The following is a 27061-nucleotide window of genomic DNA, read 5'->3' on the forward strand; positions in this document are numbered from 1 at the left end:
TGGGAACTTTGGCAAAGTTCTGAGAATCCTGAGAATCTGGAGCTTTATGAGACTTTCTAACAGTATAGAAAGGCTTCCTAAGGCTAGGGATTTTTTCTGGATTTTTCATCCTTTTTGGCATGAAAATTGAGGCGAGGAATCTTGGGAAATCTAACAATTCTTGAGCTTCAGGAAGACTTTCTGGAGGTTTCTAAGGCTTCCTAAGGTGTTTAGGAAGTTTTTGGATTTGTTGAAATTTTCAGAATTTTAGGTTTTTAGCATATGAATCAAGGTGAGGGAATCTTGCCAATCTTTGGCTGGAGGAGGAGTGAGAGGGCAAAGGAAGGTAAGAGGGGATTTCTTCTCGGGCTTTGAGCTCACAGTTGCTTGGTGTGTCTTTGAAATGAGCCCTATTTATAAGCTTTGACAAGGGGCAAAGGAAAATTTTTCATTTTGGCGGACCCAGGTTTTTTGGAGGGCCCGCTAGTTGCGAATATTCCCTTTTTGGCAAGCCCACCAACTCTGGGGGGAAAATGATCATATTTTGGAAGTTTTGCCCTAATTAGAGTTTTTTTTTTATTACTTTCGAGAGCAATTTCGAGAGATTTGGTAGTTTGATTTTTGTGCACCCATATATCGTTGGAATCGTATTTCAAGCACTATCCAATGGTTTGAGTTTTGAGATCAATTTTGGATTAAAATAACTCAAGGTTTATGAAGAAGGACTCTTGCTCATTTTCCGACTAGGGGATTTTCATCAATCCTTTTTCATGTACTTACAACGTCACACCCTGTTTCATACAAAATCAGACCGGTGATCGAGTTAACACATGTTAACCCAAAACCTGCTAGGGTCATCTAATACAGTAACCATAGCACAACATACACACACACTAAGTTAAGCAAATCCTATATTTTAGTGGAAGTCTTATACGTATATACATGTAAATACCCTAATACTCTTGATACCTAAATTGTATTACATAGTACATTTACATTTGGGCCTATAGGCGTGATATATATACACAAAATGTTACACCCATGCCCCAATCCGATCTAATTTGAACTGTTGTGATAGGCCTCAGATCGGAGATTGAAAGTACAATCCGGTTTTGGCTCACAGTTGCACATTGCTGAAGGGGTAGAGATGACCTCACATATTCGTGTATTGCATGCCTATCTAACTGGAGGGGATTTTTACCTTCCAATCCCAGATGGTAAGTGACATGACTCCCCACACTTGATTTCTAGCACGCATCATAATTGTCGAAAAGCCTTAGGCATGTCCATGGGTAACCACCCGTGCCAGACCAACCATGGGATAGCAAGCTGTCTTGACCACTAGAAACAAGCCACCGGAAGTAGCCAAGGCATGAATTTGGTGCCTGTTTTCGATGGGTCCACAGCATACTGTTAAGGTTTCGATGCCCGTGGGTCCTGCTATTCGCATCGTAAATGGTTTCGGATAATCCCAAATCATTCTCCACATCTTCCTCTTGATGTGAACACCTTATGGACCTAAATGTGCGGGTCCTCGTGCCCTAAAACTCATTTTAACCTGATTGGTTCAAAAGAGGCCCAAACCAAACAAACCCTAAGGCCAATTTAAGTTATAAGTTGGGAAATGAGGATTCATTTCCTCATTTCCCTTGTACCCAACATAGGAGAGGAGAGAAAGAGGAGTGGAAGGGAGAAGAAGAGGAAGAAGGAGAAGATTAGAGGCCTACCTTGGTGCTGGCTGCTGCCTTGTTGTCAGAATTGCTGCAGGAGGTAAGTACAACCTCCCATGCCATTCTCTCTCTTTGTTTTGACCTAGACAAAGCTAGGTATGGATATAATCTTGGTGTACACACCATGTTAAGGTTATGGGATGCGTGTTCTACCCTTTCAGTGTTGTTGCCGAGCTCAAACCAAGCTCGGTGAGCTCCTGCAACATGTAATGCCAAAAGACCAACTAGGGTTTCGATCGTTCGATCGACATATCTCCCAAACGGCTCAATGGAATTGGAATTTTCTTAGCTTAGAATGATGCTAGGAACATGCCCTATAAACCCCATAGAATAAATCCTGGCAATCGGGCCCGACCCGGAAAACCCCAAATTGGTTGGATTGACCTATACGTCCACCAAAAACAGCCCATCGGATCCACTAGGTCTGTTTTCGGTGGAAATGGAGCCTTATGTGCTCTTTGTCTCCTCCACCGAAAACAGATTTGATATTTTTGATGGAAATGCCCTATTTCTGGTGGTTGTTTTCGGTGACATTATTGTCATTGGGAGACAGTGTCTGTACATTTTGGGGGTGACTTATGTAGATCCCTCCCGATGTTCCTAACTTGTACTGATGTACGATTCCCTTTGTGTCTAGGACAGTGACGTGCACATGCCCCAAAGTCAGAATTGATTTGATTGATCGGTGGCCTTACTTGAACCCTAAACCAAACAAAGATCAACAAGGTGAGGGATGGACTGTGTTTATTTCTAAAATGTTTATCATCATTAAATTGCTCACATGTTTAGAATTATATGTTTAATTGTAGTTATTCAAATACGATTATGATATGCTACATTGTCATTTTATGATTTTGATATGAATTGTATGGAAATGTATGACGGGATCTGGTGTGGCCGAGGTGGTACTGGTACCGGTACCGTGATTGCTATATGCATGTTGCATTTATACATTGATTATGTGCATTAGAGTTAGTAGTAGTCACGGGTGACACTTGTGGCCAAGGTCTCGCTGGTATCGTGTACCCCGGGACTTCATTTGAAAATGGATACGCTTCGTGGCCGAGGTCTTGCTGGTGTTGCGTAGTCCATACTCAATTGTGATATGTATGCTAGATTAGGTAAATGGTCTCAGGTTTCACTTTGTGGCCAAGGTCTCTCTGGTATCATGTACCCGGGACTGTATACGGAGATGGATTACACTTTGTGGCCAAGGTCTCTCTGGTATTGTATAATCCATACTAACTGTATCATTATGAAGCCATGTAGTATATATGTGGTTAGGTATCACTCCCTATGCTACGCACCCTTTCCAACAGGGGTTGAGGTGTTGGATAACCCATTCTGGTATGTTTGATGAGCCTTTCTGAAGTGCCACTCCCACGGTACGATGTGATTGTTGCCGAAGGTGGGAACCTATCTGGCGTGGCTGATGTGTCACCTATGTCGTGACTGCCAGTAGGGGTTATCAGGGATTTGCTGGATGACCCATGGATGTATACAGGGACCGGCAGGCTTCTAATCATAGCTAGGGTTTGTATCACTACGTAGACAATATCGTTTCTAAGACAAGGGATACAGCCTAATGCACCGTAGTAGCATTTACCAGACTTAGTTTGTATTGTTAGGTGGATAATAAAAAAATGAACTGCATCACGAGCATCATGGAATATGTGTTTAACTTCCGTAATCATGCATCATAAATTACTACTGCTATTGAATTGCTTAGATGTGCTTGATCTCACCCCTCACTGAGCGAGTTGGAAAGCTCACCCCGTGTATACACCTCTTTTTAGATGATGATGCAGGTACTATGGTGCCAATGGCGGGTGACCCAGTATCTTCTGGGTCAGAGTATGGTATGAGCGACTGGTGGATGCCAAAAGTGGGGGAGCACGATTAGGACTGTGCCTACGATCACTGTGCTTACGCCGTACCGTGAGATTGTACATCATATTTTGATACTTTTGGATATAGTTGTGGATTGTATATTTTCTTGAGATTATATTTTATGTCATAGATGAATGTAACAGAATAACTCGGTTATTACTATTATATTACCATTAGATGTTTCTCCATTTTTTTATAATTCCGCTACTAAACATTGATTCCGCTGCTTATGTTGGTTTGTGTTGTGAGATTATGAAAATGTTAAGGTATTGCTATCAGAGATCCTGGTAGGTTTGTAAGACAAGTACGTGTCTTACTCACACTGCCGGTATTCCTAATGGTAAGTTGGGTCTACCGGGAGTGGGTGTGACAGCTATGGTATCAGAGCGACGATGCTCTGCCTTAACTCACAATCTCAGCCAAACCATGATTTTGGAGAAATTAGGATTAAATAAAAATCTCATGACAACAATAATAGAAATTGTATGATTAGGAGACAAGCATAGGTGTTAAAGCCGTTTTATTATAATAAAGAACTTAAATACATAGCTTACACTTTTTATAAAAAATTAAAGTACTGAAATGAGGAAATCCTAACTAGCCTAAGTCTAGGAAATTTAAACAACTGAAGCAAATGACATAATGTAAAATTTCAACTAAACCTAAAACATCAAATTCAAATAAAACATAAAAAGGGAAATCCTAAAAGCTACAGTGGCGAACATGCCACTACTCTTGCTGCTACTGCTACTGGTTCTGTCCTTGGCCCTAAGCCTAGTTCAGACCATGCATTCCTGGAGGAGTCACCAGAATACCCAAATGGAAGACCATCGCCTGCATTTGTGCCTCTAGGGAGGCCACTCTATTGTCCACAAGACAATAGGTTATGTCCATGATTTCGAGGTGGTTGTCCATGCTCCTCATCAATGATATAGTGGTATCTAGACTGGCCATAACATCATTGAGACCACAAGGCCTTGCACCCCTAGTACTCTGGGATGTAGAAGCTGCAATCGAACCCATAGCCTGGGGATTAGGTGATGGAGCCCCACCAACCCCAGCAACTTCTCCTCCTACCCCTTCCACACCTCCACCAACATCACCGGCACTGCCACCCTCTACCTCCATAGGCTGCTGACCCTCTCTTGGAATAGGTGTCACCTCCCATAGAGTCATCTTCCTCAGAGAATCTTGGTTGAAGTCTCTGACTTCTTCACCCAAGCATGCCTCACCCTCCAAGTCTACCCCAAAGCGGCAGAACATGTCAATCAATATCCTCCCATAGCATATATTCCCTACTCGGCGATCTTGCCCTTCAGACCGAATTACCATGGTCCACATTAGGAGGTAAGGCAGAAGTATCTGCACCCCCATGTACATGTAATATGTCACATAGGCTTATAGGGCGGATACTTCATTATAATGTCCATAGGTGGGGAGGACATTCAGCTGAATTGCATGGCAGATAACCTTTAGAGTAGCAAAATAGTTGACTGAACGGTTCCATCCCTTGGCTTCCTCATTTAGCATGTCATTGATCTCCTGGAAGGTATCGGGACTCTAAAATTCACATGCTGGAGTCCGAGGTGGGCGGTACACTAGGTCACTGGCATTGCTAACCATCAGATTATTGGTCAACTGTCCCATGTCAAAGGAGATCTCCACCCCCTTCACATAGAAGGTGATCCCCATCTCTTCGGTACCCTGGTTCACACATTCCATATTAGAGTAGAATAGCCTGACCAGGGTGGGGTAGTAGTATCTGTTGGGTTTCAAGATGCGGTACCACCTGATCTCCTCAAACTGTTGATGAAGATGAAATGCATGAAAGTCGTTGGTCCTCACATAGACTCTCATGTCTACATTATGACGCTTAAAGAATTCCCAACGGTCTCGCTCAACCACAAAGTGGAGCAGAATGGGGTTGAACTGCTCAGCGGCATCTTGCTCCTCTTGCATAAGAGCACGTCAAGTATGTACACGGCATCCAAACATCATTTTAAGATGATTCCTAAGGATTGGAATGGAAAACCTAGTTACATGGCTGAATGCAAAACTCACAGAGAAGAAAATCACAAAAAAACTAGGTTACAGAGAGAGAAAACATACCTTGGATGCGAATGCAGCGCTAATCGATCGTGAAATAGCGCGAGGAAGGTAGGGAATGGGTAGCAAAAGAATCCTTGGCCCTTTCCACACCTTTCTCACAAGAGTAAATAGGGTTTTGTGTGAATAAGCCAAGACCCGAGCCTATTTATGGTTGATTTGGTGCCACCAGAAACAGCCCACCGGAAACACTAGGCATGCTTGTGGTGTCTATTTCCGGTGAAGAGAAAAGTGAGATTTTGGCCTCCGTTTTGCCCACCGAAAATACCACTGATATTTCCGGTGGGTTAAACCATATTTCCAGTGGTTTGACTCCCTGTTTCCGATGGACTATTTTAAAAAATAAACTATATTATTTTTCAAATCTAAATTTTACTTGGTTCCTTTAATGGTGTGCCTCTTTGGGATATGTGCGTGATCGGATCCTAATATGTGTGGACCCCACTTATGCACGCCCTAACCCTAATCTTGACTATCGTATACGTGTGGGACCCACTATGCATGCATGTGTTCCAATTACATGCAACCTTATTTATGCATGTGCACTAATCGGATTCCTTCACAGGAATCATGTCACGTCGGAACACCCGATCCCAATCCCAATCACGCCCGTCACCTCTCGCTTCCCCTACACAGAATCGGGGTAGACCCCGCAATGCACCTCTGGCTCTGCCTGTACTTACAGCCCAGGATGTGGCATCCATCATGAATAACATGATGCGAGAAGTGGAAGAAAGGTAAAACCAGTTTATGGCTAGGATCGATACTAGAATCCAAGCGGCAATAGAAGCCCACAATGCATGGCCCGCATCTCCTACTCCATCGATACCCATTTCAATACCAGCTAGATCTGCTACCCTTCAAACATCTGGTGGGGGATAAGTGCATGGGCATGCACAAGACCCGATGCTGGAACAAGCTTAAGCCCATGTAGAGGGTTGGGCAGACTTGACAAAAATGATGGACAAGTTTTAACGGCTTAGGCCCCCATGTTTCTTCAAGGTGGGGCAGGACCCGTTGTATCCATCAAGATGGATTGGTGGAATAGAGAAGGTTTTTAGACTGATGGGCTGCATCGATGAACAAAAAATTTTATGTGCAGGCTATCAGTTACAAAATGAAGCAAATGATTGGTGGAGTGCCACCGAGCCTATTCTGAGGGCTAGTAACCCGAACTCTACTTGGGCCGACTTCAAAGGGGCCTTCTTTGAGAACTATTTTCCAGAAAGCTTTCAAGATAGGAGAGAGAGTGAGTTCTCTCAGTTGGTCCAAGGTTCCCGATCAGTGCTTAAGTATCAATAGCGCTTCGAGGAGCTATTCCATTTTTCTCCTGAGCATCTTAGAGGTGATAGAGCCAAGGCGAAGAAGTTTGAGAAAGGGTTGAGGCTAGGTATTGGGTCAACCATTGTGGGGTTGAAACTGTAAACCTATGCTGAGGTGGTCCAAGTGGCCAAGTCTATTAAAGACCGGCATAGGGATAACTACATGGGTCAGCAAGGAACGGGAAAGAAGCCAATGGGATCTATTGATTCTATGGGAGGTTGCAAACCTTTCCAAGTGCCTTATGTCAACCCAACTCTAGTGTAATTTAGGAGGTCTGATGCTAGTCAGACTTCCCAGCCCTCCCGATCGAGTGTTGTATCTCAGTCTTCGGGATCGAGCCCATGATGCTTTCATTGTGATCAGTCGGGCTACATGGAGAGGACATGCCCCCACAAAAGGCCGGGTGATGCACCCTACACTATGCCACCTAGGCCCCAGCAGACATACTCAGCCCCTAGATCAGCATAGCCCCTACAGGGCCAGAGACCACAGGGTAGAGTGTTTGCTCTGACTGCAGAAGATGCTGAGGCTACACCTGGTGTAGTGACAGATACATTATTAATATCATTATTGCCTGCACATGTATTATTTGACTCAAGAGCCTCGCATTCGTTTGTGTCACCGGCATTTACGAAGAAGATGATAATTCCACCCAAGGGACTGACTCAATGTTTGGCTGTGAGCACCCCTAAAGGAAGTGTAGTGGGTTTGAACTGTGCTTATGAACCTTATCCAGTGACCATAGGTGATCGTGAGTTGAATGCTCACTTGATCGAGTAGGATATGACCAACTTTGACTTGATTTTAGGAATGGACTGGTTGTCCACATACAGAGCTAGTGTGCTATGTGCAGAAAAAGGCTATCATTTTCAGACCTCGTGATGATGATGAGTTTGTGTTCTAAGGGGATAAGCCCAAGAAACCCAAAAAAGTTATCATATCCGCACTCCAAATGAAGAAGCTACTAGATAAGGGATGTCAAGGCTACTTAGCATCTGTGATGGATACTGAGATAGAGATTAGGCCATTAATCAAGCTAGATGTGGTGAGGAAATTTTCTGATGTATTTTTGAATGACTTGACAGGTCTGCCCCTGGTCCGAGAGACAGAGTTTGCTATAGATCTACTCCCTGGTTCGGCACCAGTGTTAAAGGCCCCTTACCGCATGGCCCCCATGAAATTAAAGGAATTGCAGGTGGAACTTCAAGACCTTCTGAAGAAGGGATTCATTAGACCTAGTGTGTCTCCATGGGGAGCACCGGTATTGTTCGTCAAGAAGAAATACGGAACTTTGAGATTGTGTATCGATTATCGGGAGCTTAATAAGCTAACCATTAAGAATCAGTATCCTTTGCCAAGGATATATGATTTATTTGATCAGTAGCAAGGTGCCAAGGTGTTCTCCAAGATCGACCTTAGATCGGGCTGCCACCAGCTCAGGATCAAGGATAGTGATGTCAGTAAGACAGCCTTCAAATCAAGGTATGGACATTATAAATTCTTGGTAATGTCATTTGGGTTGACCAATGCGCCGGCTGCATTTATGGATTTGATGAACCAGGTATTCCAGGATGCCTTAGATAAGTTTGTGATAATATTCATTGATGACATTTTAGTCTACTCCAAGAGTGTAGAGGAACATGTTGTTCACCTAAGGTTAGTACTGCAACGGCTGAGAGAGAAGCAACTCTATGCTAAATTCAGCAAGTGCGAGTTTTGACTGTCACAAGTGGCATTCCTAGGCCACATTGTTTCAGTCAAGGGTATAGAGGTTGACCCAGGCAAGGTGAAGGCAGTTATAGAATAAGAGACTCCCAAGAGTGTAGCTGACATACGTAGTTTTTTGGGATTGGCCAATACTATAGGAGGTTTATTGAGGATTTTTCTCGCATTGCTACTCCGATGACTCGACTCACATGAAAGGGTGCAAAATTTGAGTGGTCTGATGCTTGTGAGAAGAACTTTAAGGAGCTAAGGCAAAAGTTGGTATCAGCTCTAGTTTTGACTATCTCGACCGGTACAGGTGGTATGGTTGTTTATAGTGGTGCCTCCAAGCTGGGATTGGGTTGTGTATTGATGCAGCATGGAAAATTCATTGCTTATGCTTCCCGTTAGTTGATGGATTATGAGAAGAATTACCCTACCCATGATTTGGAATTGGCAGCCATGATTTTTACATTGAAAATCTAGAGACACTACCTGTATGGTGAGAAGAGTGAGATCTTCAGTGACCATAAAAGCCTCAAGTACTTCACCCAAAAAGAACTCAACATGAGATAGAGGCATTGGTTAGAGCTGATGAAGGATTATCATTGTACTATCCACTATCACCCAGGAAAGGCCAATGTGGTAGCTGATGCACTTAGTTGAAAATCCCAGTCATTGACTCTTGTATCACTGACCACTAATGAGTATCTCCTAAAGGAGGCCAGGAAACTAGACTTGGGACTATTAGTAGAGGGTGTCACCTTGTCACTATCGACATTGGTGGTACAACCTAGTCTAGTGGATAGGATCACTGCAGCTCACGTTACTGATGCAGAGTTGCAGAAGCTGATAGCAAAATATCAGGAAGGAACCCAAAAGGACCCAGATTTCTCTATGACTGAAAGCGGGATTCTCAAGTTCAAAGGGAGGTTGTATGTTCCTAGTGATGGTGATTTAAGAGACACAGTTTTGAGAGAGACACATAGCTCTCCATACTCTATTCACTCTGGCAGCACTAAAATGTACAAGGACCTTAAAGGATCCTACTGGTGGAAAGGAATGAAGAATGATGTGGCCACACATGTGTCCAGATGCCTCACATTCCAGCAAGTCAAGGCTGAGAGGCAGAGGCCTCATGGGTTATTACAGTCCCTACCTATTCTGGAGTGGAAATGGGAGAATATTACTATGGACTTTGTCACAGGCCTACCCTATACACAGAAGGGTATGCATGCCATTTGGGTAGTTGTGGATCGCTTGACTAATGTAGCTCACTTTATCCTAATCAAGATCACACTTTCTATGGATAAGTTGGCCAAGTTGTATGTCGATAACATATTCAGGTTGCATGGTGTACCAGTTAGTATCATCTTTGATTGAGATCCCAGGTTCACTTCCAAGTTTTGGACATGTGTGTAGAAGGCTATGGGCACACAGTTGGCTTTCAACACTGCCTTTCACCCTCAAACCGATGGTCAATCGGAGAGAACTATTTAGACATTGGAGGACCTACTCTGAGTATGTGCCTTGGATATGAGTTATAGTTGGGATGAGCACATTTCACTTATTGAGTTCTCCTACAACAATAGTTATCATGCCACCATTGGAATGTCCCCATTCAAGGCACAGCATAGCAAGAAGTGCTGAACTCGACTCTATTGGGATGAGGTTGGTGAGTAGCATATTTAGGGTCTAGACTTGATACAGGCTACTAGTGAGAAGGTGAATGTGATCAGAGAAAAGATCAAGGTAGCTCAGTCCAGACAGAAAAGCTACACGAATGTTAGGAGGAAGCATCTGGAGTTCGGTGTTGGAGACAAGGTCTTCTTACAGACCTCCCCAGTTAAAGGGGTGATGCAGTTCGACAAAAAGGGAAAGCTTAGTCCAAGGTTTATGGGATCATATGACATACTGGAGAGGATTGGACTGGTAGCTTACCGGATAGCTTTGCTACCAGAGTTGGAAGGTACACATGATGTCTTCCATGTATCGATGTTGAGGAAGTACATTTCTGACCTGACTCACGTTTTGACTTACATACCCCGTGAGTTGGATGAGGACTTTGCCTATGTAGAGTATCTGGAGAAGATTATTGATCATGTTCTTTGCAATCGTACCATTTCCTTCGTCAAGGTGAAATGGATGAACCACCTTGAACAGGAAGCATCCTAGGAGCGAGAAGATGAAATGATGAAGCAGTATCCTAGATTGTTTGTTTTGCCAGGTATATTCAATTTCGAGGACAAAATTTTTGTAAGGTGGGGGGATGTTACACCCGTGCCCCAATCCTGTCTAATTTGAACTGTTGTGATAGGCCTCGGATTGGAGATCAAAAGTACGATAGGGTTTTGGCTCACGGCTATGCATTACCGAAGGGGTAGAGAGGACCCCACATGTTTGCGCATTACATGCCTATCTAACTGGAAGGGATTTGTACCATCTAATCCCAGTTGGTAAGTGACCCGACTCCCCACACTTGATTTTTGGCACTCATCATAATTACTGAAAAACCTTGGGTATGTCCATGGGTAGCCACCCATGCGAAACCAACTATGAGACAGCAAACTGTCTTGACCACCGGAAGCAGCCTGGACATGAATCCGGTGCCTATTTTCGATGGGTCCATAAGCTGCTATCGAGGTTCCGATGCCCGTGGGTCCCACCACTAGCATCGTAAATGGTTCTGGATAATCCCAAATCATTCTCCACATCTTCCTCTTGATGTGAACACCTTATGGCCCTAAATGTGCAGGTCATCTTGCCCCGATACTCATTTTAACCCGATTGGTTCAAAAGAGGCCCAAACCAAATTGACCCTAAGGCCAACTTAAGTTATAAGCTGGTGAATCCTCATTTCCCTTGTGGCTAACATAATATAAGAGAGAAAGAGGAGAGGAAGGAAGAAGAAGAGGAAGAAGGAGAAGATTGGAGGCCTACCTTGGTGCCGGCTGCCGCCTTATTGTCGGAATCACTGTCGGAGGTAGGTACAACCTCCCATGCCACTCTCTCTCTTCGTTTTGACCTATACAAAGCTAGATATGGATAGAATCTTGGTGTACACACCATGTTAAGGTTACGGGATGCGTGTTCTACCCTCCCGATGTTGTTACCGAGCTCGAACCAAGCCCGGTGAGCGTTGGTAACATGTAATGCCAAAAGACCAACTAGGGTTTCGATCGTTCGATCGTTCGATCGTTCGATCAACGTATCTCCCAAATGGCTTCATGGAATTAGAATTTTCTTAGCTTAGAATGATGCTAGGAACATCCCCTACAAACTCCATGAAACAAATCCCGACAATCTGGCCAGAGCCAGAAAGCCCCAAATTGGTTGGACAGACCTATACCTCCACCGAAAACAGCGCACTGGATCCACTGGGTCTATTTTCAGTGGCATATTTTCGATGAACATGGAGCCTTATGTGATCTCTATCACCTCCACTGGAAATAGGTCTGATATTTTTTATGGAAATGCCCTGTTTCCAGTGGTTGTTTCTAGTGACATTACTGTTATTGGGAGACAGTGTTTGTACATTTTGGGGGTGACTTGTGTAGGTCCCTCCCGATATTCTTGATGAGTACTGATGTACGATTCCCTTTGTGTCTAGGATAGTGACGTGCACGTGGCCTGAATTCGAAAGTGATTTGATTGATCGGTGGCCTTACTTGAACCCTAAACCAAACAAAGATCAACAAGGTAAGGGATGAACTGTGTTTGTTTCTAAAATTTTTATTATCATTAAATTGCTCACATGTTTTGAATTATATGTTTAATTGTAATTATTCAAATACGATTATGATATGCTACGTTGTCATTTTACAATTATGATATGAATTGTATGGAAATGTATGACAGGATCCGGTGTGGCCGTGGTGGTACTGGTACTGTGATCACCGTGTGCTTGGATGTGTGTGTGTGAGAGATGGAATCCGGCGTGGCCGAGGTGATACCGATGCCGTGATTTCTGTAGGTATATGCATTAGAGTTAGTTGTAGTCACGGGTTACACTTTATGGCCAAGGTCTCGCTGGTATCATGTACCCCGAGATTGCATTTGGAAATAGATATGCTTCGTGGCCAAGGTCTTACCAGTGTTGCGTAGTCCAAACTCAACTGTGATATGTATGCTAGATTAGATAAACGGTCTGGGGTTTCACTTTGTGGCCAAGGTCTCTCTGGTATCATGTACCCGGGACTGTATTTAGAGATGGATTACACTTTATGGCCGAGGTCTCTCCGGTATCTTGTAATCCATACTAACTGTATCATTATGAAGGCATGTAGTATATATGTGGTTAGGTATCACTCCCTATACTACACACCCTTGCCAATAGGGGTTCAGGTGTTGGATAACCCATTGTGGTATGTTTGATGAGCCTTTCCAAAGTACCACTTCCATGGTACGATGTGATTGTTGCCGAAGGCAGGAACCTGTCCAGTGTAGCTGATGTGTTACTGATGTTGTGACTGCCAGGAGGGTATTATCAGGGGTTTTCTGGGTGACCCATGGAGGCATATAGGGACCGATAGGCTTCTAATCATGGCTAAGGTTTGTATCGCTGCGCAGTCGATATCATTTTCAAAACGAAGGATACTGCCTAATGCATCGTGGTAGCATTTACCAGACTTAGTTTGTATTATTACATGGATAATAAACAAATGAACTACATCACGAGTATCATGAACTATGTGTTTAACTTCTGCAATCATGCATCATAAATTACTACCGCTATTGACTTTGGAAAGCTCACCCCATGTATACACCCCTTTTTAGATGATGATGCAGGTAATGTGGTGCCAATGGAGGGTGACCTAGAATATTCTGGGTCAGAGTATGGTGTGAGCGACTAGTGGATGCCAGAAGTGGGGAAGCATGATTATGACTATGCTTACAATCACTGTGCTTACGCCGCACCGTGAGATTGTACATCATATCTTGATACTTTTGGATATAGTTTTGGATTGTATATTTTCTTGAGATTATATTATATGTCATGGATGAATGTAACAGAATAACTCGATTATTGCTATTATATTACCATTAGATGTTTCCCCATTTTATTTATAATTCCGCTATTATACTCTGAGTCCGCTGCTTATATTGGTTTGTGTTGTGAGATTATGAAAATGTTAAGGTGCTACTATCAGGATCCTGGTAGGTTTGTAAGACAGGTACGTGTCTTTCTCACATCGTCGGTATTCTTAATAGTAATTTGGGTCAGTCGGGAGTGGGGTGTGACACAAGAAATACAATTTAAATATCCAAAGTACAAAATCGGTAATATTTCTAAAATAATCAAAAAGAATCATGTGTAGGTATTAGTGTTTCTGTCCCACAACACAACTCTCGCACGGGCACTCAGCCCCTTGCCCAAGATCTTCAGGGAACCACTAGTCCTAGACTAAAAACTCCATAGTGGGTCCCAGCTCTGGCTCCTCAGTCAGATAACCTACAAGATCATCTAAAAATGGTATGCACGTGGGATGAACTCACTAACCCAGTAAGTGAAAAGAAAGATCGACAAGCATTCGCAATACAAATGAACCTATATGTATGCAGTTCATTTTATTATCTTAGTCCACTTAGATAATAATTCTAAGTCATAGGTTATGTGTTACTCATAACCACAGTGCACGTATGCTCTTGGTACGAGCCATGAACCCTAGTTTGCGATACGCCCATAGGGTTACCAGAGAAGGCCAGCCGTGGGTACCGAAAAGTAAAATGGGCCTTATCCTACATTAAAGTAAAATGGGCCTTGCCCTGTATTAAAGTAAAATGGGTCTTGCCCTGCATTAATTTGAAAGCAATACGATTGGCCCTCATGTTATATCACTGAAGTTGCAGATAGTCCTAATAATCAGCTGGGCATACTTCTATCCGCCATTGTTGGTACAAAACCTTGGGCTTCTCCCCAGTGATATACCCAACACCTAAACCCCTGCTAGGAAGGGTTGTAGCATAGGGATATGTCATTCCTAATCGTATGCTCCTATGTGAGATAGTACGACTGCATAGTGCCACCGCGTCCCATTCCACAGGCCACTAATGCATTCATGTCCAAGCCAACTACGGCATCTAGACTAGCAAAGCATCATATTCCATGGTTTAAAGTCATCCATCTCATATCACAGGAAAGAATAGGTAATTAGCAATTAAAGATATCAGCATGAATGAATTTCATAACGTACACGTTAATGCATGCAATGGCACTCGTGGATGACTAATCTACAAAATAAAGATATGATGACATGGCTAGTCTACAACCAGAATGAAATGATGTAATGTCTTCTTCCCACTTATTTAGTTGTGTAAAAAGATCACCCTTGGTACGAGGAAGAGCCAGCTTGCGATGACGTGAGTTTCTAGTACAACCTATCATAAAAAGAGTTGGGTTTAGTATACCTCCACTTTATGCTCATAACCAATGAGGTATGATGATCCTAATGTGTTTGGAATCACTAGAGTAGGTTACTTGACAAATTTGGGTCCAATTGAGACCTAAGAAGTCGGATTGGTGAGTCAACCGGCGGGCAAGGCACCCACCAGTCCTTGCTCGCCTCTCGACCCAGGGACTCTGCTTGGACTGGTGGGCCAGGAGCAATAGGCCAAGTCACCCACAAGTCTTGCTTGTCGGTCTAGTAGCAGCCTACCCAGGATAGGTGGGCGTTGGATTGGTGGGTCAATCATTCCCAGGTACCCACCTATCAGAACTGAGATTTAACTATTCTCTCCCATTCTTCATCCCACCTTGGGAAAACCCCCACGGGTTGATTCGACCGCATTTTCCAAAAATTTTAGGCTCCAAATCATGATTCCAACCTAGATCTAAGGTTGATCCAAAGTCTTGAGCGTGGATCTTACCTCTTTGCTCAAGAACACTTTAACACCCCAAATCTTATCTTTAGCTCATGAGATCAACAAATTCTTTACAAATCTTATAAGTCTTCCTCAAAATCCTTCATAAACAACATATATGACCTTTATTAAACCTTAGATTCACATGATCAAGAGATAATAACAAGATCCAAAGGATTGCTACCCCAAATCGAAGGGTTTTACTTCGGGTTTCATAAGGGTTTAAGGAATATGGTCTTTACTCACCTCAAATTGTAGATCTTGAGATGAGGATCATTAATTCGAAATCGAAATATTCAACCTCAGCGACGCACAACAAGCATTTTCTCCCCCATTTCTTCCTTCTTCTTCCCTTCTCTCTCCTTCTCTTCTCTTTCTTTCTCTTCTCTTTCTTCTTCACTTTTCTCACCCACCGTGTAAAACAATAAATGTGAAGAAAGAAAGGTAATAAATGCTATTTATAGTGGGGTCAAAATATCTAATGACCAGAGTGGTAGGTCACATTGGTGGATCTGACCTATCTATGACCACCCACCAGTCGACCAAAACTTAGCTGAAACATTGGGACTTTTAATGGGGCTCGACCCCGACACGTATTTCACTTTTGTTAATCGATCAACATGCGTACTTAGTATAAAATATGGCTACATACATTTATTGTGCGTACATATCCTTATGATAAGCACAAGCACATGGCTTGGGTACACAAACTTCACTAGGCATTGACTCCAACTCATTTAGCCAAGCTGAGTTCAGAGTCACCCTTGCCATCATATTCCATAAGGTACTCACCTCGGCTCGCTCGGGTTCAGGTCCTGCAAGACCAAATTGAACCAACTAGGAAATTAGACCTAGTTTAAAAAGTAGGGTATCACATTTACCCCCCCCCTTTTTGAAAATGTCATCCTCAAAATTGTTTTACCTTGTTGTCCGAACAGATGAGGATACTTGGCCCATCGAACTTTCACAAAAGCGATGGAGCGATAGCGAAGAGTCTTTATTTTTTAGTTTAGGATTTCAACAGGCTGCTCTTCATAGGTCATATCAGCTTCTAAATATTTAGATTCTATGGGAAGCATGTATGATGGACCATAGATGTACCGCTTCAGCATAGACACGTCGAACACATTGTGAATATTACTGAGGGAAGGCGGAAGAGCCAACATATAAGCTATGGAGCCAACTCGAGCCAAGATTTCAATGGGCCAATATACCTCGGACTTAGCTTGCGCTTCTTATGGAATCTATGCAACCCTTTGGTAGGAGAGATTTTGAGGAACACTTTCTCCCCCTCTTGGAATTCAATGTCCTTCCTGCGGTTGTCTGCATAGCTCTTTTGGCATGATTGGGCAGTTTTAATTCTCTCCCGAATGACATCAACCTTGTCACATGTCATTTGTTTCATTTCTGGTCCAAATTCTCACCTACTTCATCCCAATATAGGGGTGTTCCGCACTTCCTTTCATATAATGACTCAAATGGAGCCATCCCGATTATGGCTTGATAGCTATTATTATAAGAAAACTCCATAAGAGGTATGTATTCATCCCAACTACCATTCATTTCCATTGCACAAGCCCTAAGTATGTCTTCTAGTATCTGTATGGTACATTCTGATTGCCCATCGATCTGTGCATGAAAAGTAGTACTCAAATTCACTTGTGTGCCCAAGGCTTGCTGGAGACTCTTCCAGAATTTAAATATGAATCTCAGGCTTCTATCTGACACAATGCTTACTGGTACTCTATGTAAATGGACTGTGTTATCCATATAAAGTTGGGCTAACTTATTCATAGAGTAATTGGTCCTGATCGGGATAAAATGAGCAGTCTTGGTAAGCTTGTCAACTACCACCCAAATTGCATCCATTCCCTTGGGTGTACGGGGTAGCCCTGTGACAAAGTCTATAGTGATCCTGTCCCACTTCCACTTTGGTACGAGGAGTGGTTTGGGCTAACTTATTCATAGAGTAATTGGTCCTGATCGGGATAAAATGAGCAGTCTTGGTAAGCTTGTCAACTACCACCCAAATTGCATCCATTCCCTTGGGTGTACGGGGTAGCCCTGTGACAAAGTCTATAGTGATCCTGTCCCACTTCCACTTTGGTACGAGGAGTGGTTGTAGAATACTACCATATGGTTGATGCCTTTCTCCCTTAACCTTCTGACACACGAGACATTTTTCTACATACAAGGCAATAGTGGTCTTCATTGCTAGCCACCAATAGCTTTATTTAAGATCTTTATACATCTTTATACTTCCAGGATGAAGTGAGTATTTAGAACTGTGTGCTTCCTTCACAATCTTATCCTGTATCTCCATGTCATTGGGCACACACAACCTATTCTAAAATGGTAATGCCCCGTCATTGGCTATTGTGAAGTCAGGGTCATTTATTGTCTATTATTGAATCTTCAGTCTGATCCTTTACAGCTCAGGATCCAAAGATTGTTTCATTATCACCTCTTGTTTGATGGATGGGTGTATCTGTAAGGCTGACAATGATATAGTCAACTACTTAACATCATCTAGCTAATGCTCAAGCTCCAATGTTTCTCCCTCATATGGAAGAATTTCGTCCATCAATATCGCCTCTTATATCAATTGTGGACTAACAGTCAAGTACAAAAGTGAAACTATCTAAGCCTTTTAACTTAGAGCGTCAGCCACCACATTAGCCTTACCCAGGTGATACTGAATATCACAATCATAGTCCTTCATCAGCTCAAGCCATCTCCTTTGCCTCATATTTAAATCTCGTTGGGTGAAGAAGTACTTAAGGCTCTTGTGATCATCGTATATTTCACACTTCTCCCCATACAGGTAATGACATCAAATCTTCAAAGCAAAGATGACTGTTGCCAGTTCTAAATCATGAGTGGGGTAGTTCTTCTCATACTCCTTGAGTTTCCTAGATGCATATGCTACCACCTTACTGTGTTGTATGAGAACACAACCCAACCCTATCTTGGATGCATCAGTATAGACTCTCATCCCACCTGTACTATTTGGAATGGTTAATACAAGAGTTGACACTAACCGCTTCTTCAACACTTGGAAGTTGTTTTCACATTCTTCTGACCGTTCAAACTTTCCACCTTTCCTGGTCAACTTAGTCATTGATGCCAAAATTTGAGAGAAATTTTCAATAAAGCGTCTGTAGTAGCCTACCAAACCCAAGAAGCTTCTGATATCAGTTACATTCTTGGGTGGTTCCCACTCTACTACAGCTCTTACTTTGTTTAGGTCCACCTCGATCCCATTCTTAGGCACCACATGTCCTAGGAATCCAACTTGCTTGAGCCAAAATTCACATTTTCCAAACTTGACATATAATTGCTGCTCTCTTAATCTCTGTAGTATCATTCTCAGGTATTTTGCATGTTCCTCTTTTGACTTCGAGTAGATCAAGATGTCATCGATGAAAACGATGACCCACTTATCAAGGACTTCGTGAAATACCCAATTCATTAAATCCATAAAAGCAGCTGGTGCATTGGTTAGCTCGAAAGACATGACTAAAACTTCATAATGACCATATTGGGTTCTAAAAGTTGTCTTTGGTATATCACTGCTCTTAATCTTAGGCTGGTAGTAATCTGATCTAAGATCAATCTTTGAAGACACCTTAGCACCTTATAGTTGGTCAAATAGGTCATTGATGTGTAGCAAGGGCTACCAGTTCTTAATGGTTAACTTATTCAGTTCCCGATAATCAATACTTATAGTTAAACTACCATCCTTCTTCTTGACAAATAAGACTAGTGCACCCTAAGGCGAGACACTTGGGCATATAAACCCCTTTTTCAACAAATCTTGCAACTGTGTCTGTAGCTCTTTTAATTCGGCTGGTGCCATTCTATACAAAGCTTTAGACACTAGGGCAGCTCCAAGAATTAAATCAATAGCAAACTCCAACTCTCTATCAGGCAGTAGCTGGGTTAAATCATCTGGGAAGACATCAGGGAATTCCTTTGCATCCACATCTAGTATCAATGCAAGGTAGCCCTGACATCCATCTTCTAATAACTTCACCGCCTGGAATGTAGAGATGATGGTCCTTCTAGGTCGCCTTGACCCTTCAACTTGATACACAAGCTCTACTCCTTCATCATCCTTCATCTTAACTTGTATCTTGGCACACATCACATTTGCTCGATGAGCCAACAACCAATCCATACCTAGAATGACATCAAAATTCTACATGTTGAATTTGATAAGCTGAGCATCCAGCTTCTTCCCATTGATCTCAACTGAACATGGCCCACAGACTTCTTTCAAGTGTTCTACTGTGCCTATTGGTGTGCTAACTACTAACTTGCATTCTAAGGTCTTAGATGGCACATCAAGCTTCTTAGCAAATCTCTTAGTCACAAATGAATGCAAAGCTCCGAAATGGAATAAGACATATGAAGGTGTACCTGATACAGATAGGACACCTAGCATTGCATTACATATAAGTATAACAGGTTACTCAAATTTTAATCACAAGGTCTTTTATTTAAAGTATACTTGCTACTACTTTTGTACTAGCTTCAGCTATTAGGGCATACATCCTTCCCTGATGTCGATTTTCCTAAGTCAAGGTCTCTGCATAGGGGGCCGAATAGGTGGTGCCGCTATTGAGTACCGGCAATCCTTGGCAAAGTACCCATAGGAATGACAATTATAGCATCAGTTCAGTGGTGCCTGAACTGGAGTAAGAGCTCTCTGTACTGTTCCTGGTGCAACCGGAGGATGAGGGGGTCTCAAAGCTATAGGCACCACACTAGTGTTAGGGCGGAAAGATGTAGTGCCTGATCCACCAGTGGGTTGGGAAGGATAACCTGATGGCCTAAAAGGCTATCGATAAGAGGGACCATAAGAGTATGACCCACGAAAGCTCTTGCTTGGGCTACCTGAATCAGCATATGGGTTTTCCCTCTTCCATAGTCCCGATGTAAGGGGTGGCTCTCCCCTTTGCTTATCTTCCATTGTCTTGGCCTTTTGTATAATTTGTGCATAATCAGTTAAGTCCAACACCTCCAGCACTATACCAATAGATGTCTTTAGCCCCTTTAGAAATTTTTGGGTTTTTTCCTCATCCGACTTCATATGGCGAGGAGAAAAATAAAATAAGCTTTCAAATTGTTGCTAATATTCCAAGACAGTTTTGCTTCCTTGAGTTAGTGCCATAAACTCCGCCTCTTTGCGGTCTCTAAAGCTCTTTGGATAGTAATTTGATAAGAACAATTCCTTGAATTGTTCCCAAGTAGGCTTTGGGTGAGTTGCCATCAATATAAGCTTCGAAGCTTTCCACCAAGAATCAGTTCATTTCTAAGTTACAACCTTGCATAGATAAGCTTTTGTGCCTCTGTGCACTCTACAATATCGAATACTTTCTCCAACTCTTGGATCCACCGATCTAGCTCCAATGGGTTATTACCCACATTGGTGAAGATGAGTGGCATATACGTCTTAAAATATTCCACCACCTTTGCCGTGGTGGTAGACGGTGGATGATAAGGTGGATAATACGGATAGGGTGGAGCCATCATAAATGGTAGAGTGCCATATGGTGGAACCAGAGGGTTGCCTCCTGGTTGACCTTGAGGTGTAACCTTAGGCGGTGTTCCTTCAAGTTGTACTTCAGCACCTGTCCCCACTGGAGGGTCCTGTGGAGTAACTCCTCTAGGAGGCTGACCCTATAGAGTAGGGTTTAAGTATTGTTGCATAGTAGCCATAAAAGTTTGCTGCTGCTGAAGCAACTGCTACTGAAAGGCCCCTTGCAATTGCTGTATAAGGGTCACCACATCAATAGGAGTGATGACATGTGGGGGACCCAGGATTTTGATCACGGGCGGGTTACCCTAAACTTCCTCCAGATTATGATCCACTTATGGTGGTGGTTATGGGGATTTCCCCAAGGGTCGAGGACCATAGGAAATGGGTGGTCGACCATGAGAGGTACCATGGGCATGGCCACCAGATCTGGTGCGTACCATAGTGTTCTGTACCTGGATTATTCCAAAATGTAAGCATTGATTGAGTGCCACGACATTTGTATATATATTCACAATCGAATGCATTTTATATCATATGTTACATTGATGCACCACACCTCATGACTAAACACGTCCACATTAATTATCAATCCATAGCTGGGTTTCCCAACATTGACTAACTATGCGGCGAAACACCCCTAATGGCACCTAATTAGGGCCCACTAAGCATGAAACACTAAAATTTCCAAACACAAGCCATTATGGGCCTTAGTACATAGACTGATGAGCAAGACCGACGAGCAAGGTTGGGCATGGGCTCGTCGGTCGGCAGCCCACCGGTCTCGTTCGAGATTGCTTAAAAAGGGGTTTTGAAACCCCATTTTCCCACTTTCTCTTCTTCTTCTTTCCAAATTCAACTAGGGTGATTTGAGGGTCTATTCCAACACTCCAACCCGCCATTCTACTCAACAACTCACCATTTCAACTCCGCTTCATCTCCTCAAATCCACAAGTAAGTTCTCCTTCTTCCTTTTTTTCTTTGAGGATGATGTTTTCGGTGTTCTTTCATGGTAGAATCTTAGAATCTCCTCTTTTGTCCCATTTTCTTCCATAGAAAGTTTGTTTCTTGACAATGTGGTAGTTCATTTATGATTCCCATTGCTTATTGGTCCCACTTGACCGATTATAGAGAGAAGATCTCAAACTTTTGCCCTAATTTCTCTGTTTTAGGGTTTTATTCTCATTTTCCATTCTTTATTTCAAATTGATGATTCAAATGTTATTCCTCACTCTCAATTCACACACCCATTAGTAGAGTAGTCATTTTCATTTGTGTGTGCATAGATTTTCCTTCTTTTGAAATAAATAACCCCCCCTTCTATGATCAATTCTTGAGAAATTTTAGGGGTTTTCCTCATTTTCCTTCCTTTTCTTATGAATAATGGATTCGGCTATGTCCACCTCCACCAATTAGTAATACATTTGTCTCAAAAAAAATTTCTTGCAAAAATATAAAGTTTTCCTCAATTTACTGTTTTGGGGCTCCCATTCATCTTCTCTCATTTATTTAGACTTCTTGCTATGATTTTTGCTTAATGCCATCCATTCAATTGCATTTGGGCATTTAGTAGGTTCTTGAATCGATATACTTCATTTCCATGTATTCAATAGGCACCCTTGACTCACTTATCCTTATATACATTTCTTTACTTCTCTCAATTTCATCACTTAGCATCATTGCATTTTGGCATTGCTCATTGCACTATGGGATTTTTATAATCCATATCATTTCTTATGGGGATCATCTCACCCCCCCCCTTTTTAGAATATTTCTATCACATTCTTTTCATATCCCTTGTTCTTTTACTTACACATCTCTCTTGTATTTTCAGGATGTCTTCCAGAAAGGGCAAGGAGACTACCTCCTCCTCCAAGAGGAGGAAGACCACTACCTCCCGGGCAAGGAATGCTACCCTCGGTTCTTCTTCATCATGGGCTCGGCCTGTAAGGAACCCTCCTGTCGATCCGATAGATTTTGATGGAAGTTTGTTCCACAATACTGAGGCAGCCGTTGCCTGGTCCATCTTCTCTACAAGGTCGATCATGATGGAGAAGACCATCGTGACCGACGACTTTAGTGCCTATCACATGTTGGAGAGATTCACAACATTGGGTTGGCAATCCATACTCCACCCTGACAGCCCATGCCACGAGGACTTTGTTTGGTACTTCTATTGTAATTTGGAGGTCTCTTTTAGGGATGGGGAGTACTCCCTTACTAGTCTGGTGAAGGGGGTAGACATTATTTTGATGGTGGATTTATTGGCGGCAATTCTGGGTATCTCGGCTGAGGGTGCCCATTTCTACAATCCCCCACGGATCAAGGCTGTGGGTATGGGTTTGAGCATCAAGATGCAAGAGAGCATCTTTGAGACCTGATACGGCAAAATCGATCGCTCAGTAGGGTAAGGACACGTGTCGCCCACCGGGACACGTGTCTCCCACCAGATAGGGATTACAAAGACTCTACCACGTCACCTGCATAAAGAGAATATTCCCCACCAAAAGGATGGACGTATTCGAGTGGAACTCTAAGAGGGAGGAAGGTGGACCCGAGAAGGACACTGGGAAGGAAAGGGAAAACCCTAAACCCTAAGAGCTATATAAGAGGGCCCAAGAAGATGGAAGGAGGTAAGCATCAATACCCCCACCATTACTCCCATACAAAAACTGTGCGGCTAATCCCTAACTTGAGCGTCGGAGGACTAACCCCGGACAAAGCTCCGGGTCTCTGCCGTCTGTGCTTGTGCAGGTCAACTCATACGGATTTTTGGCGCCGTCTGTGGGAACGACAGTAATGGTGGGGAGAACCTACAATCGTAAGAAGACAAGAGCAGCGTCGAACATGAATATGGGGGAGGAGGAACCTTCAGGGGGGCTCCCTCCCTCGACGGAGATAGGACGAGAAAGGGGAAATGATGATCGGGAAGGATCCGTAAGGTACCAGCATTCGGTCGGATATTCAGTACACGAAGATAGTGATCCTCCACCCCCTCCTGAAGTGTAGAAATATGTGACAAGCGAGCAATTCGAAGCCCTCCAGGACAAATATGACCGAATGGCTGAGGCAATGAAGGAGGTCTCCAAAGCTGTCTCTTAGAAGACCGGCGGAGCACCGCCTGGCCCCCACATCCAGCCTAAGAGGGCCCGAGACAAGGACCGGAGTAGTACAGGATCGATAAGCTCCGGTCACAACCTTTGAAACCGAGCAATGAGAGAGACTCCCGCACCCAGGGGAAGGACACAGCGTGCCGCCAGAGACCCACATGGGGAACCACGCCAGGGAGACGAACAGAGGCATGAGGACTCGGGTTTAAAGCAGATGGTCCTGGACCTGAAAGATGAGATCAAGAAGGTGGCAGAAAATCAAATGGGAGCTCGCGAGCCAGACCTCACTAATGACATGGCCCTAGCTGATGAGGTCATGAGGGATTCGCTCCCGATCGGCTTTTTCCTGCCCAAGTATGACACTTATGACGGGTCTGGAGACCCCGTCGATCATCTGGAAGGCTTCAAGGTCGCCATGCAGTTCCATCGAGTCTCAGAAAATATTATGTGTCGCTCCTTACCATTAACATTCAGAGGAGCGGCAAGGCTATGGTACAACCGTCTGCCGACGAAGTCGATCCACAGCTTCAGCAATCTAGGCTACTTCTTTCTGAAGGGATTCTCCAGTAGCCAACCCCTTCAGAAGACCACGTTGAACTTGACCAACGTCAAGCAACATGAAGGAGAATCACTGCGAAACTACATGAAGCGCTTTCAACAAGAGAAGGTCACGATCAGAGGTTCGGACCCGAAAGAGGAGTTCACAGCCCTACTGGGAGGCGTCAAGGATAAGGAGCTGAAAAGGTCTTTGGCAAAGCATACACCGAGAAACCTGGCCGAGTTGAGAACTCGGTGCGATAAGTACATCCAGATGGAAGAAACCCTTTAAGTCGATGGAGCAGAACCAAGCCTCGTACAAGAGTAGCAAGCACACTCGCATTTTGCAATTTTTGCTCTTACGCACTTTTAAGTTGTAATTCCTCATCCTAAACTCTGGAGGATCTTATTCATGGAAAATATGAAAGCTGGATTACGGCAATTGAGAGGAACTCTCCTATTTGGTGACCTTAACTCTGCCGAATGAATACAGACGAAGGTCCTTACCTCGGTTGGGAGTTTAGCCCAAGGCCTAATAGACCTGACCGAAGGTCCAAACCTCGGTCGGGGGTTCGGGCCAAGGCCGAGCCGAACTGACCAAAGGTCCTTACCTCGGACGGTGCTCAGGCAAGGCCAAGCCGAACTGACCGTAGGTCCTTACTTCGATTGGGAGTTCAGGCCAAGGCCAAACGGACCTGACCGAAGGTCCTTACCTCGGACGGTGCTCAGGCTAAGGCCGAGCCGATCTGATCGAAGGCCCTCACCTCGGTCGGGGCTCAGGCTAAGGCCGAGCCGAGCTGATCGAAGGTCTCACCTCGGTTGGGGGCTCAGGCAAAGGCCGAGCCGAGCTGACCGAAGGTCCTCACCTCGATCTGGGGCTCGGCCAAAGCTGAACAGACCTGACCGAAGGTCCTCACCTCGGTCGGGAGTTCGACCAAAGCTGAACGGACTTGACCGAAGGTCCTCACCTCGGATTGGGAGTTTAGCCAAAGCCAAACGGACCTGACTGAAGGTCCTCACCTCAGATCGGGAGTTCGGCCAAAGCCTAACGGACCTGACCAAAGATCCCCCTCTCGGTGGGGGTTCGGCCAAAGCCGAACAGACCTGACTGAAGGTCCCCCTCTCGGTTGGGAGTTTGACCAAAGCTGAACGGACCTGATCGAAGGTCCCCATCTCGATTGGGAGTTGGCCAAAGCCAAACGGACCTGACCGAAGGTCCTCACCTCGGATTGGGAGTTCGGCCAAAGCCGAACGGACCTAACCGAAGGTCTCACCTCGGTTGGGGGCTCAGGCTAAAGCCGAGCCTATCTGACATAAGGTCCTCACCTCAGTAGGGCTCAGGCTAAGACCGAGCCGAGCTCACTGAAGGTCTCACCTCGGTTGGGGGCACAGGTAAAGGCCGAGCCGAGCTGACCGAAGGTCCTCACCTCGATCGTGAGTTCGACCAAAGCCAAACGGACTTGACCGAAGGTCTCACCTCGGTTGGGGGCTCAGGCTAAGGCCGAGCCAATCTGACCGAAGGCCCTCACCTCGGTCGGGGCTCAGGCTAAGGCCGAGCCGAGCTGACCAAAGGTCTCACCTCGGTTGGGGGCTCAGGCAAAGGCCGAGACGAGCTGACCGAAGGTCCTCACCTCAGTCGGGGGCTCGGCCAAAGCCGAACGGACCTAACCGAAGGTCCTCACCTCGGTCGGGAGTTTGGCCAAAGCCGAACGGACTTGACCGAAGGTCCTCACCTCGATTGGGAGTTCGGCCAAAGCCGAACGGACCTGGCCAAATAGACCTGACCGAAGGTCCCCCTCTCGATTGGGAGTTTGGCCAAATTCGAACGGACCTGACCGAAAGTCCTCACCTCGATTGAGAGTGCGGCCAAAGCTGAACGGACCTGACCGTAGGTCCTTACCTCGGTCGGGGGCTCAGGCTAAGGCCAAGCCGATCTGACCGAAGGTCCTCACCTCTGTAGGGCTCAGGCTAAGGCTGAGCCGAGCTCACAGAAGGTCTCACCTCGGTTGGGGTCCTCACCTCTGTCGAGGGCTCGGCCAAAGCCGAACAGACCTGACCGAAGTTCTTCACCTCGGTCAGGAGTTTGACTAAAGCCGAACGGACTTGACCGAAGGTCCTCACCTCGGTTGGGAGTTCGGCCAAAGTCGAACGGACCTGACCAAAAGTCCTCACCTCGGTTGGGAGTGCAGCCAAAGCTGAACGGACCTGACCAAAGGTCCTTACCTCGGTCGGGGGCTCAGGCTAAGGCCGAGCCGAGCTGATCGAAGGTCCTCACCTCG

General features: G+C 44.4%; 1 protein-coding gene across 1 annotated transcript in view; it reads left to right on the plus strand.

The window, feature by feature from the left end:
* LOC122068224 (serine/threonine-protein kinase PBL27-like) overlaps positions 1 to 23516 on the plus strand; it is a 107085-nt gene extending 83569 nt beyond the window's left edge. The window contains exon 2 of the mRNA XM_042632092.1: positions 22970 to 23516. Coding sequence (XP_042488026.1) covers positions 22970 to 23516 — 547 coding nt within the window. The remainder of the gene's footprint in view (positions 1 to 22969) is intronic.
* Positions 23517 to 27061: the final 3545 nt, after the last annotated feature.

Source organism: Macadamia integrifolia, unplaced genomic scaffold (assembly GCF_013358625.1).
Source record: "Macadamia integrifolia cultivar HAES 741 unplaced genomic scaffold, SCU_Mint_v3 scaffold359, whole genome shotgun sequence".
NCBI classification, from domain to species: domain Eukaryota; kingdom Viridiplantae; phylum Streptophyta; class Magnoliopsida; order Proteales; family Proteaceae; genus Macadamia; species Macadamia integrifolia.